The following is a 12,284-nucleotide window of genomic DNA, read 5'->3' as shown; positions in this document are numbered from 1 at the left end:
GACGTCACTGGAAATACACCAAAAGGTGGGATGTCGACGCCCACCTGGGCTATGAAAAAAAAAAGAAAAGTCTACTATTCCGGACCCAACCACAAGACCGCGGAATAATGCACAGCATAGTGAATCCAGAAAGATTCACGCTGCAAAACTTGCTTTTCAGATTATGTGGTCATAATTATTCTCAATGGGCCACTATCACAAACGTTTTCGTGCACCAAAGTGCCATTTGAGTATGTAAAAAGCTACATGTGCGGCATTAACTCCAAATCGTATTACAAAGAATCAGGATCTGGGGAATTTTTTCCAATGCAAGGATTGCCGGTGACTGAAAATCCAGGATCGGTGCATTCTTTAAGTACTCATGAGTTTAGTTTCTAGTATCCGTTTCTCAATTGAGATGTGTAAAAGGAGTCAAGTTATCAACGCTGAGCTGGTTAGACGGACTGCAGCAGGCTTTGAGTTCGGGCAGGTAATGACACCACTAAACCATACCACAAGGGGATAGGCCAAACACAGCTTCAATGCAAGAAGTGTATAGATAGAGCACTGTAAAACATCACATTCCTCTCCACTGCTCTCTCCAGCAAAAATTAACTCACTTTAGAATAGATTAAAGAAAATAACATTTATTCCGCTCGACATGGATACAAGGCAAACAAGAAACACTGAGCAACACAGCAGAAAATAATACTGCTACATTAAAACTTTTTTCTATCAATACACAACTTTATGTACAAGTAAGACCCTACAAACAAAATGAAGTCTAGGGGTAAGAATAGTGTTCGGCAGACAGGTTACTCCATCACAAAGGTGACAGACATCCAGTCGGCAGTGTTACAAGTGCATTATATCCCATGGCATTTAGAAAATGGCAGGCGGGATCGATTAACCCATCCGCTAAACTCTAAATTGGGAAAAGTCTGCTGAAAAATTAAAAGACATAGAGAGCACTCAATATTTTTTAAACTTATTCTGTCTTAAATTCGATTTTTTCTGAATTTACTTTTGTATTATGCCTCTCCGGTTTGTAAATGGGAGTGTGCTAGCCCATTCCAGCATTCCAATACATGGAGGGCAAGCAATAGTTCATCTAGTAACTGCTACCGTCTACTTCGGAGACACTTCCACAAACTGCTGAAATTACATCTTTCAGTGGGAATGTATCTATAGTTTTAAAAAAAAAATTGTTGTGATTTGACCCTATAAAAACATTGGTGTTCACTTGGGGCTGTGTGGATCCAGAGACAGCAATGCATCATGGGATGATGAGGCCCAAGCCAAACTATGAAGGCCTGAGCGTTCTTCGTTTCTTGACAATTAGGAGTTACGCAGTAGCTGGGGTCTGACCTCTTCGATGTGTTTTTCAAAATGCATTTGGAAAAGGAAATCACTGGAAGGGACTCAAATTGTTGTTACCCTTTGGAGCAGTTTTCATCGGATCTGTGTGCAGAAGAGAAAAAAAGGAAAGCATTAGAAGTGGTTTAGTGTGCTTGAAAAAACAGAAGTAGCAATGGTGGTGACACCATACAAGCCGGCAATGCTCTGTGCAACACGGCCCCACCACAGAAAACTTTTGGGGACATGGGGAGCAGCGAAGGCATTATAAAGGAAGAGGCTTGAAATCTGAACATCAAGCATCGGATGAAACAGTGAGAAACGTAGAGAACAAAAGATGGGATCACAAACGCTGTACTTCCAGGATGAGGAGGGGTGGCTGGAAGGACAGCGCTAAACAAGGCACACCAAGAACGCAGAACAAGAGACATTTCACAGGCAACTATGGCATGTCCTTACAGTGTACTTATCCCACTTCTTCTCTGGGTCGTATGGCTCCCAGCGGCTCGCGGGAAAGATGTGTTTGTTCTTCTCATACCAGCTGCGGAGAACAACCTTGCCGGCGTGAGACTGGGTGGGAGAAAGAAGAGGTTAGGGCGTGGCACTCACTTATAGAGTTGAAAGCAGAAACCGACCCTCTCCCTTCCCACTCCCTAAATAACGTTAAGGTTCAGTAACCTCATTCACTTGCTGCAGGCTAACTCTGGGCTCAGATAGGGCTGCTAGCAAGGCACATACTGCAAACTGAAGAAACAGCACCGACAACTTACTCTGGGCTCAGACAGGGCTGCCAGCAAGACACATACTGCAAACAGAAGAAACAGCACCCACAGCTTACTCTGTGCACAGATAGGACTGCCAGCAAGGCACATACTGCAAACAGAAGAAACAGCACCCACGGCTTACTCTGTGCACAGATAGGGCCACCAGCAAGACACATACTGCAAACAGAAGAAACAGCACCCACAGTTTACTCTGGGCACAGATAGGGCTGCCAGCAAGACACATACTGCAAACAGAAGAAACAGCACCCACAGCTTACTCTGGGCACAGATAGGGCTGCCAGCAAGGCACATACTGCAAACAGAAGATACAGCACCCACAATGCCGCTCTGTAAAGCGTGTACTGTGCGAGACTACAGAAGGAACTGGTAATGGTAATGCATATTTGTAAGAGGAAGTAGAACACACAGATTACTCACACTCAATTTTCGAATCAACAAATGATATTTAGGCCAAGACATATTGTGGGAATACCAAGAACTTACAGAAGCTTGGAACCCACCCACAGCTTATCATTGGTTATCTTTCCTGCCCCTCATTTGCCTGCTTTTAATTCAAGTCCCAGCTAGTCAAACATGTGTTTGTCCCTCACATGGAGCACTGCCTCTTTACCATCACTTTTGATTGGCTAGCTTCTATGCTTTCACTTTTCAAGCACTCCTTTTTTTTCTTTTTATTTAAGAAACCCATGAGTGCGTACTTTTTTTGTTTTTTGCACAGCTGTCTCCCTCTGCACTTCTCTCCCTCTCCTGTGTTGCTCTGTCGTTGATGTGCTTCTCCCGCCACCTCCATGTTTTACTCGTCCACTTGAACTCCCACCGTTGCTTTCTCGTCCATGTGCTTCACCCCTGCCGGATGAGACTCTCGCCCGTTGCTTCTCCTCCCCACTGCTTTGTTGTTTATCACCACTAATATCCTCCTCTCACCCATTGCTTCTCCTCCCCGCCACTGTACTCCTCCCTCATTGTTTGTTCACCAGTGCATTTGTACCTGTTCGCTCCACGTTGCTGTCACTCATTGCGTCTCTTCCCCCAAGCATGCATGTGAAAGCCTACATGTTGCTTCCACGCACTTGTTGCCCCAACAGATTTATATTAAAAAAATATATATTTAAAAAAAGCTTTTGTGTCTTTTTTTCCCCCTCTTTATTTACCAATGAAACTCCAATTAGTAACTAAACAGAAAAAACGCATGTGTTACAATTTAGATGCCGGCCTCTTATTTAACAAGATGACACTTGCAGCCATGTCAAAGGCTTTAAAAAAAAAAAAAACACTGGCAAAGCCAGTAGGACCCAAAGGCGAGACCCATTGGCTTTGTCAATGCTCGTTTATAAGGCAGCTGCCAAAGCAACTACTAGAGAGTACGGAACATCACTTTCATTAGTGCATGACAGTGATAAAAACAGGAACAAGATAAAGATGGGATAAAAAGTGAGAAATAAGAAAAGCAGTTGAGAGGAAGGAAGGAATAATAATTGGCACTATCTTCAGAAGGTCTGTTCAAGCAACGTGGTTCCACTGCAGGACCTGCAATGCTCTAGGAGGACACACATTTTACAAGACGGGCACAAACAAAAGGTATGCAGGTTTCAGCCCTTACAGATCCATTTAAGAGAAGGTACTTCCAGGGCTTAGGACGCACACTGTGGCTCTAGCCTGCTACATACTAAGCCTTCTTGAGCCGCGTGAAGCCAGCTTGGTGGCCAGAGACAATAGGCCTGTGTATGTGAGTGCATGAAAGGTGTTAAGCGTCTTCCTGCCCACTGGCCATTAACCACTTCCCCCCCATCATTTAGCACTATCACCTTTGGCCTATAACAGTGAAGACAGCAACTATTACATTGACACACTCACTGCAGGAAAATAACGCTGACATATTCTCCACCTTAGTCCCATGAAGTACATTTCCATCCATCCACAACATACAAAAGAGTCCCCCAAACAGCAATCATTCATTCAGTCTGTGAGGTGGCTTTAGATGGTTTCACTCCCTGACCCCCTACTCACAATGGCCCATGCATGAGTGGAAAATGTACAACTAGACTTGGACACAAAGACCTATAGCATGCATACATTGAGTAACATTTATGAAACAGGCCTCTTAATGAGATCCATACAACAAATGGGACAGCAAGGAAGCACTTTAAAGTAACATACGCTGATCTTTTACACTGGAAAATAACGCACAAAAAAGAGCTTTCCATCTAATTTGCACGGCGTCAGGATGGGGTGTGAGCAATCAAGGAGGCTCATTGACACTACAGGACAGCCCCTGGCACCAGGAAAAAACACGGAGGCATCAGGCAGAGCGCCTGTAAAACTGGTTGGTAAAACCCCGCTTTCCAGGAAACCAGGTTGGGTGCGGGCCCAGATTAAGCAGTACTGCCCCCTTCCTTCTCTGGCCGCCACTACCTCAATCAGCCACGGTGCTTCCAAAATAGTACAATACAATCCTTACCTCATCCTTCTCCACGGTAGCGTCACTCAGAAGCCGGACATCTTCATGGACGTCAAAGTTGAAGAGAGGTCCTGTATAGAAAGAGAGAAGAGGCAAGAGTTTTATTAACCAGGATTAGATGAGAAACAAATTACCAACCCCTTGCACGAGGTATACTATTCCCAGTCCCCTGCCCGACTCCCTTCAGCAAGCAGTTATGCCAAACTCGACATCACTGCAGACACTAATTGGCTTTAATCATGATTCATAGGACACTCCATAGATGGCATCTCTGCAACTGTCTATTCTGCTCCTTGGATACAAAGTTCCATCCTCAGCACTCAGCAGGGATCCACCCAGCTTGAAAACTACAAGGAACATAAGATTCACCTTCTGAAAGCCCATTCCAGCCTGACCACACTGAGGCGTGTCTGTGGAGAAGCCTCATTCACTCATACGCACAAAAGAGCAACATCAGATCCGACCACTATCTATTCAAGAGCGGAAATTGGTCTTCCAGCATTTTACAACCCGGCTGATTACAACGTAAGCCTTCCAGTGATGTCAATCAGCGGCTTCTGTGTAAACACCATCCTAGGAAAAGCGGCGGAGTGCATGAGCACATTAAAGCCGGTGACATCCTTTGTGCAACTTCATTTTAGGAAGCTAAAAACACTGCTCACCTGTAACGGTGATACTGTGGTATGTATAAAGTCTTTACAGTTACATGTGCTAATATATGCCTTTAAAGCACTTTTGAAATCTCCATTTGTAGTTTATCTACATTGCAAGAAAGCTTTTAGAACTTGGTGTTCAAACAACTAGAGTTCCCTTCATTCAATATCATCATCAATAGACCAACAATTTAAACCAGCAGAACATTGGTAGGAAGGGAGGTCACATGCGATTTCTATACATTGACTTTTCTGTAGAGGTACATACTGTTAAAACCGGCCTCCTTCCTAGCTTCATGGACGTGCAACAAAATCCCACAAGGGTCGACATGGTCTCAGACCACCTTCCACCGGTAAATGTTATACCAGCCAAGAACCTAGACTACTATAGCAAGGCCTACTACAGATACATAGGCAGTTAACCAACACACCTAGGAGCAGTAAAGTCAGTGGCTCTTTGGTTGCACTCCCTTTTGGCTGGCCACAATACTTGGGTCGTCAGCTGGCTCCATCGCTAAAAGTGAACATAGGGGTCATTTTAAGCTCAAACTTGCCAATGTTCTTTCAGATGAACATTAACAAAAATGCATTTTACCAATGATGTGCCTTTCGAAGAACCCTTCAGTTGCTAATACTGTCTCAAAGGAACGAGCCGTCCTTGCTTCAGAATTTATTACTGTGTTAAAATCTATGAACATTTTCTAGACAAAATGGTGAGCAAACCACAAAGAGAACTCACTACCAACATCCGACCCTCCTTAACGTTTCCCCATTGATTCCTGGACCGAACGACCAAATTAATGCAAAATTGTATGCCATGACAGAAGGTTCCAACGCTCCAACCCTCTAAACCCCATAACTCTCAGGTGAAAAAAGATGTTCTACTTGAATTTGCCAAAACAAACTCTCCACCGACCCTGTTAGATTCAAATGTTTGGGTAGAAATCTTCCTGTGGAATTCTGTCCCACTCCACCTCAAATTAGGTTTCCCAAAGTTAACAAAAGCAGTGAAAAAACGTCTGTTCCTACACGCCTTCAAGTTCAAGCAGCCAGACTGCTGCCAAAGCACTGCCCTACTAATCAAATATACACTACCTGGGAGGTTGATTTGTAAAGCAGCTAAATATATATATATACAGCTCCGCAAAGAATTAAAAAGTTGTGAGTAATTACTACAGGTATTTGGGTGTGGAGGCAGAACAACATTCTGAAGGGCGCCCGGACCAACAAAGTCTGTTCTTGAGTTGGAATCTAGACTGCAGGGCTTGCAAAATGATTTTAAAGGATTAAATGTAGCCAATGAATGTGGAGTTCATTCGCCAGTATTTAAAGCGAGGTACTAGTCACCAAGATGGGCCTAATCGAAAGAAATATTCAACAAAATCCGTTTTAAGCTTATGTAATTCACGGAAGAAAACTTTTCGGACAGCTCCCTGGGGGGGGGGGGGGGGGGGGGGGGATTACACTGAACGGAGATTGATTCTTGAACATCAAAATATAAACCACGTTTAAGGAGTAAATGTATATGCAGCAAATAAATCACCCTACACTGAAGTTTATATACCAGAGCTGGTCCACAAAAAGGAAAACAACATCCTTTTAAGAAAATCATGAACTACCCTCACTCTGAAGAAATAAAAGGGCGGGAGGCTACTTAAGCAATTCACATCATGGGGGTAATTTTAATGCAAGGGCCTTCGAACCACTTCTAGCAAGAGGAATGAAGTGGTAACTAGGCTACTTACATTTATGAACTGATCTTTAGCAACTGACATAAACTTTGTTTAGTAAATCGTGGGTTCAACATATGGCTTAAAGGAATATTTGGTGAATCTTTTGAGCTGATCGGTGTACTACTAATGCATCTGTAGTTGTTTGAATAAGATGTGGCAGCTTACATGATGGAATTTAGCAAACCCTGTAAACCAACAATAAGCTGAACTGGATGCAGACTATAAAGGGCACCAAAAGTGCACACGCTATGGGTGGAAATGTCGAGTCCATGTTGAAGTACATTGAACTCCTTAGGCCATCATTTCAATCCATCAGTTTTAGCTCAGATGCCAAGGCAATGCTTGACATCCTTCCTCCAATTAATGAGTCTTTATGAGAAACCAAAGATGTTACAGATGGAAATCTGTTACTCACTGCTGACTCTCTGCCATAATAGATGGGAACCCATCACATGCAATCCAGAATGATCCCAGCCCCAAAAGGTGCAGTGAAGCCTGAACAGCAAGGCCATGCCTCCTTTACATAGAAAAACGACTAAGTGGAGGAAGTAAGCCTGGTCCTTTAACAGTGCAGCCGATCTAGGATTGATGGAATGGAATGTTGCACAGAGGAATACCCAGTAGTTAAAAAGGTAGGTAACATCCATTACTGTGTCTCATTTCAGTTCTGCAGCCATTTCCATTATTTTGGTCCCTGGTCGGGATCCAGTTTAACCAATAACATTCATGACTACTTTTTAGAGGAAGAAAGAAAAAACTCAAGCTGCTCTTCAATTATAAAACAAATTAGAATACTACAGTGACTGGGGTTTTTCAATTAAGGTAAAGGGTGCTAAAAATGTGTTGTAATAACTACATCATTTGGGCTACAATCAAAAGTATGTCCACAAAAAGCAGATAATATTGACTCTTGAGATCAGCCAGCTCTTTAGCCCTTTCCCAAACCTGGTGGCAAGAATGTTCAAAGACTTCAATGGTGAGGTTTATGGGGCAGGTCTTTGTACTCTCAGGGATGCTTCGGAACAAGAACGTTTCCAGGGTTCCTGTAAGATCAGTATGTCTCGAGAAATGGAGGAATCTGGTGACTGTCTCCTGGAGCCCCTGTCCTGTAAGCTGGGGACGACCGAGGAAAAATAGAACCAAATAGTCCTAATTTCTTTAACAAAAAGTGAACATGGCAACAAATGCATCCCTGTCAAAGGGATGCTTAAGGGAATGCGCTTTCGGTAAACTGGTGGATAGTGTGCTTGCCTTTCCCCCTGTACCGTCAATGCTCACATTGGTTTGCAAGTTCAAGAGTTCTCATGAAGACACAAACCTTCCAGTTGACCGAGAGTCGGACTAATCAAATCTCCTTGGTTATTACATCCCTTCCAGGTCAGGATATTCAACCAAGAGTAAAGCATCCACCTCAAGCCCTGCCTCTTGGCCCTTTAAGTCATGCGTTTATGTCCTTTTGGTCTTTAATTGGAGGATGCATGTATCTTAATTTGTTTCCAAAATCTAAGACTTCTTGTCTGGCAATAAAACAAATATGGTGGTACTGCTCACTGTTGGCAGCCACAGGAGAGGCCAGACACTCTCGAAAGACAAGAAGGGATCAAGTAGTAATGCTCACCTTAAGTAGCCACAGGAAAGATCAGACAATGGCTAAGGATTAGTGCAGACTGGAGGAACTGGCCATCGCGAGTAGCCACGGGAAAGATCAGTGACTTCGGACTAGCAGGGAAAGGGCAGTACTATTAGCTATTGGCAGCCATAGGAGAGATGAAGCGCTCACTCCGGACTAGCAGGGACTGGAGGTACTGCTCACTGTCGGCAGAGAGGAGGCGCTCATTCCAGACTAACAGAGACTGGGAGGTACCGCACACAGTCAGCAGAGAGGAGGCGCTCATTCCAGACAAGCAGGGACTGGGAGGTACCGCTTACAGTCAGCAGAGAGAGGAGTCGCTCACTCCAGACTAGCAGGGACGAAGAGGTACAGAGGAGGCGCTCATTCCAGACTAGCAGGGACTGGGAGGTACAGCTCACCGTCATTAGAGAGGAGGCACTCATTCAAGACTAACAGAGACTGGGAGGTACCGCTCACAGTCAGTAGAGAGGAGGCGCTCATTCCAGACAAGCAGGGACTGGGAGGTACCGCTTACAGTCAGCAGAGAGAGGAGTCGCTCACTCCAGACTAGCAGGGACGAAGAGGTACTGCTGACAGTCGGTAAGCCACAGGAGAGATCAGGTACTCCTTACCTTACGACTAACAGGGACTGGCAGACACTAATGACCTTAAGCAGCCAAAGAAAAGATCATTCAGTCAACTACGAAATGGCTGGGGCAGGGCAAGTACCTCTGCAAGGACAACAGCAACAGGAAAGACCAGACTATGAACTACGAACATTGAGGAACGGAAGGTATACTGCTTCCCAGAGGGTAGCTGTAAGGAAAGTCAGGCAGTCATCAGGACCAGCATGGACTGGAAAGATCATGTTCACTGGCTGAAAACTCAGCAAAGCTCAGAATCACACAGCAAACACACGAAAGCTCCTTTCGGGGCCTAACTTACCACTCTTGCCTCTAGCTTTAGTGACGATAAAATCGTAGAAGCTGTGGTGCTGGAAGAGAAAAGGACACAACATGGTGACAAGGTCATGTGGCACAGATCACATACACAAAACGTTTTATTACCAAACAAACATGTTTGACTACAGCAGCAGAACTGCAACCAACTTAGGCAACACAGAGCAAGGTAGCCAAGATGAGACCACTTTTACTTCGAAGATGAGCTAGTTCAGAGCATTTTCGATGTGGGCTACGCACCTTGCCATATTTGTATATTCTTACACTTTGCAAACGAAAGACTTGTTCTAAAATGTAAAAGTTATTATAGTCTCTAAGTTCAATATAAAAAGACAAAAAAATGTAATGTTTTCGACTATCATCTGCAAGCTACACACACCTGTAGCCTGTTGTCAAGGGTTTCACCCCATAAATACGGTAGACTCTGTCCTGTTGCATGTTTCAAGTCTCCTCATAAACTTAAGAGATTATAGACGACTCAACAGGGAAGACCCTATTTTTAGGTCTCGCCTAGTGACGCAGCGCTGTGCTGCTAGCTTGCAAGATCTATTTTAGTCGATTTCGCTTCGGAAGTGGGGTGGAAGCTCCACCCATGCTTCCGATTGGCACGCATGAAAAATCCGTACTTTTAATTGGAAGGCAGCCATGTTTATTCCCTCCCTCGCTCCTTTTTGCCGTGTCTGCCCGGACAGGGGATGTGCACGCGCGTTGTGTCTCTTTTGCTCGCAGTGTTTCAGGCAATCCAGTCATGAGGCACAACGCGCGCATGTCGCGCTTTCACTTTCCGTTTTTTGTTTTTTTTTGTTTGCTGCATTTCAGGCAGTCCAGTCATGAGGTACAACGCGCCGCTTTTACTTTCTGGTATTTTTTTTTATTTTAGCTCTGGCAGAGGACTCCACAGACCAAGCTGCTGATGGATGCCAACACCTGCCTGCACCAGCTCTATGGCAGCTTCTACAACGACTGGGTAAGCAGCGGCCAGAGAAACCACATGCTGGGCTAGCTGGAAGCACTAGCCAGTGCCTGCTTCCAGGGTAACATCAAACTCTGTGTGCTAAACGGCGAACTGGAACAGGGCCGCCTGCACAAGTGGGCTAAGCGGCAGGGCAACGAGCGCCAGACGGTGCAGCAGATTGTCAGTCACTTGTAAAACAAGGGCATGCCGCCGCCAAAGCTCCGATTCCTGCCGCCGGTATGCATGGCGCACTGCATCCGCCTGGCGCTACTGCGCTTCCACATCAAGGTAAGGGAGGCATGGCCTGCCTGGTCTCCATGCCTGGTTTATCCTCCTTCTGGCACACATCCTAGTGTTTTAACTGGCACCCCGACTTTTCCCCTTTGTGCCCTGCTCGCTTGACTCTTTGCATCCCAGCTACCTGTCACTACAGAGAACTGGCTTCTCCTCAACGACCCCCATCCTGACTTTCTGTACCTCATAGCACATGTATCCAAGCCTCCAACTCAAAGTATGTCCCATCCTGACTCCGCTACCTGCTGTACGATCTGTCTACCGGCCCTCTCCACTATACCATCTTCTCACAAAGCCACCCCTTCTGAGCCTGCCACTGCTCCCCCTGGGCTCTGCCTGTCAGGGCCTTCCTGACTAGAGCCGCCATAATAAGTGCCAATGTGCTGCCTTCGGTCACAGCCTGCGCTGCAGCCAGCCCGGTGATGGTAAACATAGGAAGTTAATGAGCGAGAGGCTTGCTACGAGGGCAGAGGCCACAGCTCAGCCTTTCACACAGTCCTTCCCATCTCTGCCTATTGAGCCAGGACCTCACGCCCCTCCCAAACCTCCTATGGCCATCTTGTCGGCCACCTGTTGATGGCTGGTCAAACCCCCTGGGCACGATCGCCTACATGCCACTCCTTTAGCCCACTAACTTTCCCATATTCATCTTCCGCGAGTAAAAAAAAAACTTGTATAGAGTTTAACTCAACATTGATTTTGTACTCTACTACCCATGCCTCTCAAAGCCAATCATTCCTCCTTTGAGCACCTCCGTTGTCCTTCACAAAAGCAACCCAATTATTATGAGCACCGTCATGTCTTCTGCAAGGCAGTGTTACTCATGTGTAACTTGCTGTAAAAGTCCAGATATCTAAATTACGTGTGTAATTATTTTTGTATGTTTGTAATGTACAAAGTGCTCTGATCTAGTTGGATAGTGACATGGCCACAGTTCATTACTGTTTTTGGGTGTAATGGAGGTAAAACAATACTGCAACACCTAGAATGTGTTTAGTTAACACACAGAGGTCCTCAGCTTGAAACGGCGTTCTTGGTCACCTGGATGGCGGTGATCACCCTATGGATACTGGCCTGCTCTATACTATACTCCAAATACAGTTGGCCTTCTCAATTTTTCCTTTCACTTTGCTTGTTTTAAGGTATATCTTGCTGTTATGTGGATCCAATCTACCTTTTTACACAAAATGAAAGGCTAATAATTGACAACAAAACGATTAAAAACAAATGCCTGAACCAGTGATGTACTGTGATTTTGCACAACTGTATTGAAAATAAATTAGAAAAAAATATAAAGAGTGCTTCACAAAACCCCACCACCTCAATCCTCCTTCAGGTCATTTGCATACTGCCCTCACAACTTTGTAGAAACCTGTGCAATGGTGATCTACCGCTATTTTTAAATCAGTCAACATCAGCATTACCCCTAGCCATGTTTCTTCCAACTTGACTTCACTCTATCACCTTTGTTGAAAGCTGCTGTTGTATTTTTTTATCTTT

At 44.9% G+C, this 12,284-nt stretch overlaps 1 protein-coding gene across 1 annotated transcript in view; it reads right to left on the bottom strand.

Moving 5' to 3' along the window:
• Positions 1-606: 606 nt before the first annotated feature.
• FAM50A (family with sequence similarity 50 member A) overlaps positions 607-12,284 on the bottom strand; it is a 40,302-nt gene continuing 28,624 nt past the window's right edge. The window contains exons 10-13 of the mRNA XM_086940292.1: positions 9,522-9,570; positions 4,579-4,649; positions 1,795-1,905; positions 607-1,440 (exon numbers count right to left, since the gene is read on the bottom strand). Of these exons, the coding sequence (XP_086796418.1) occupies positions 1,432-1,440; positions 1,795-1,905; positions 4,579-4,649; positions 9,522-9,570 (240 nt within the window). The 3' untranslated portion in view covers positions 607-1,431. The remainder of the gene's footprint in view (positions 1,441-1,794; positions 1,906-4,578; positions 4,650-9,521; positions 9,571-12,284) is intronic.

The sequence above is a fragment of the Lissotriton vulgaris genome, chromosome 10, assembly GCF_964263255.1.
Source record: "Lissotriton vulgaris chromosome 10, aLisVul1.2, whole genome shotgun sequence".
In the NCBI taxonomy this organism is placed as follows: Eukaryota; Metazoa; Chordata; class Amphibia; order Caudata; family Salamandridae; genus Lissotriton; species Lissotriton vulgaris.
The sequence above is the reverse complement of the archived record's forward strand: the minus strand, read 5'-3'. Positions and strand labels throughout refer to the sequence as shown.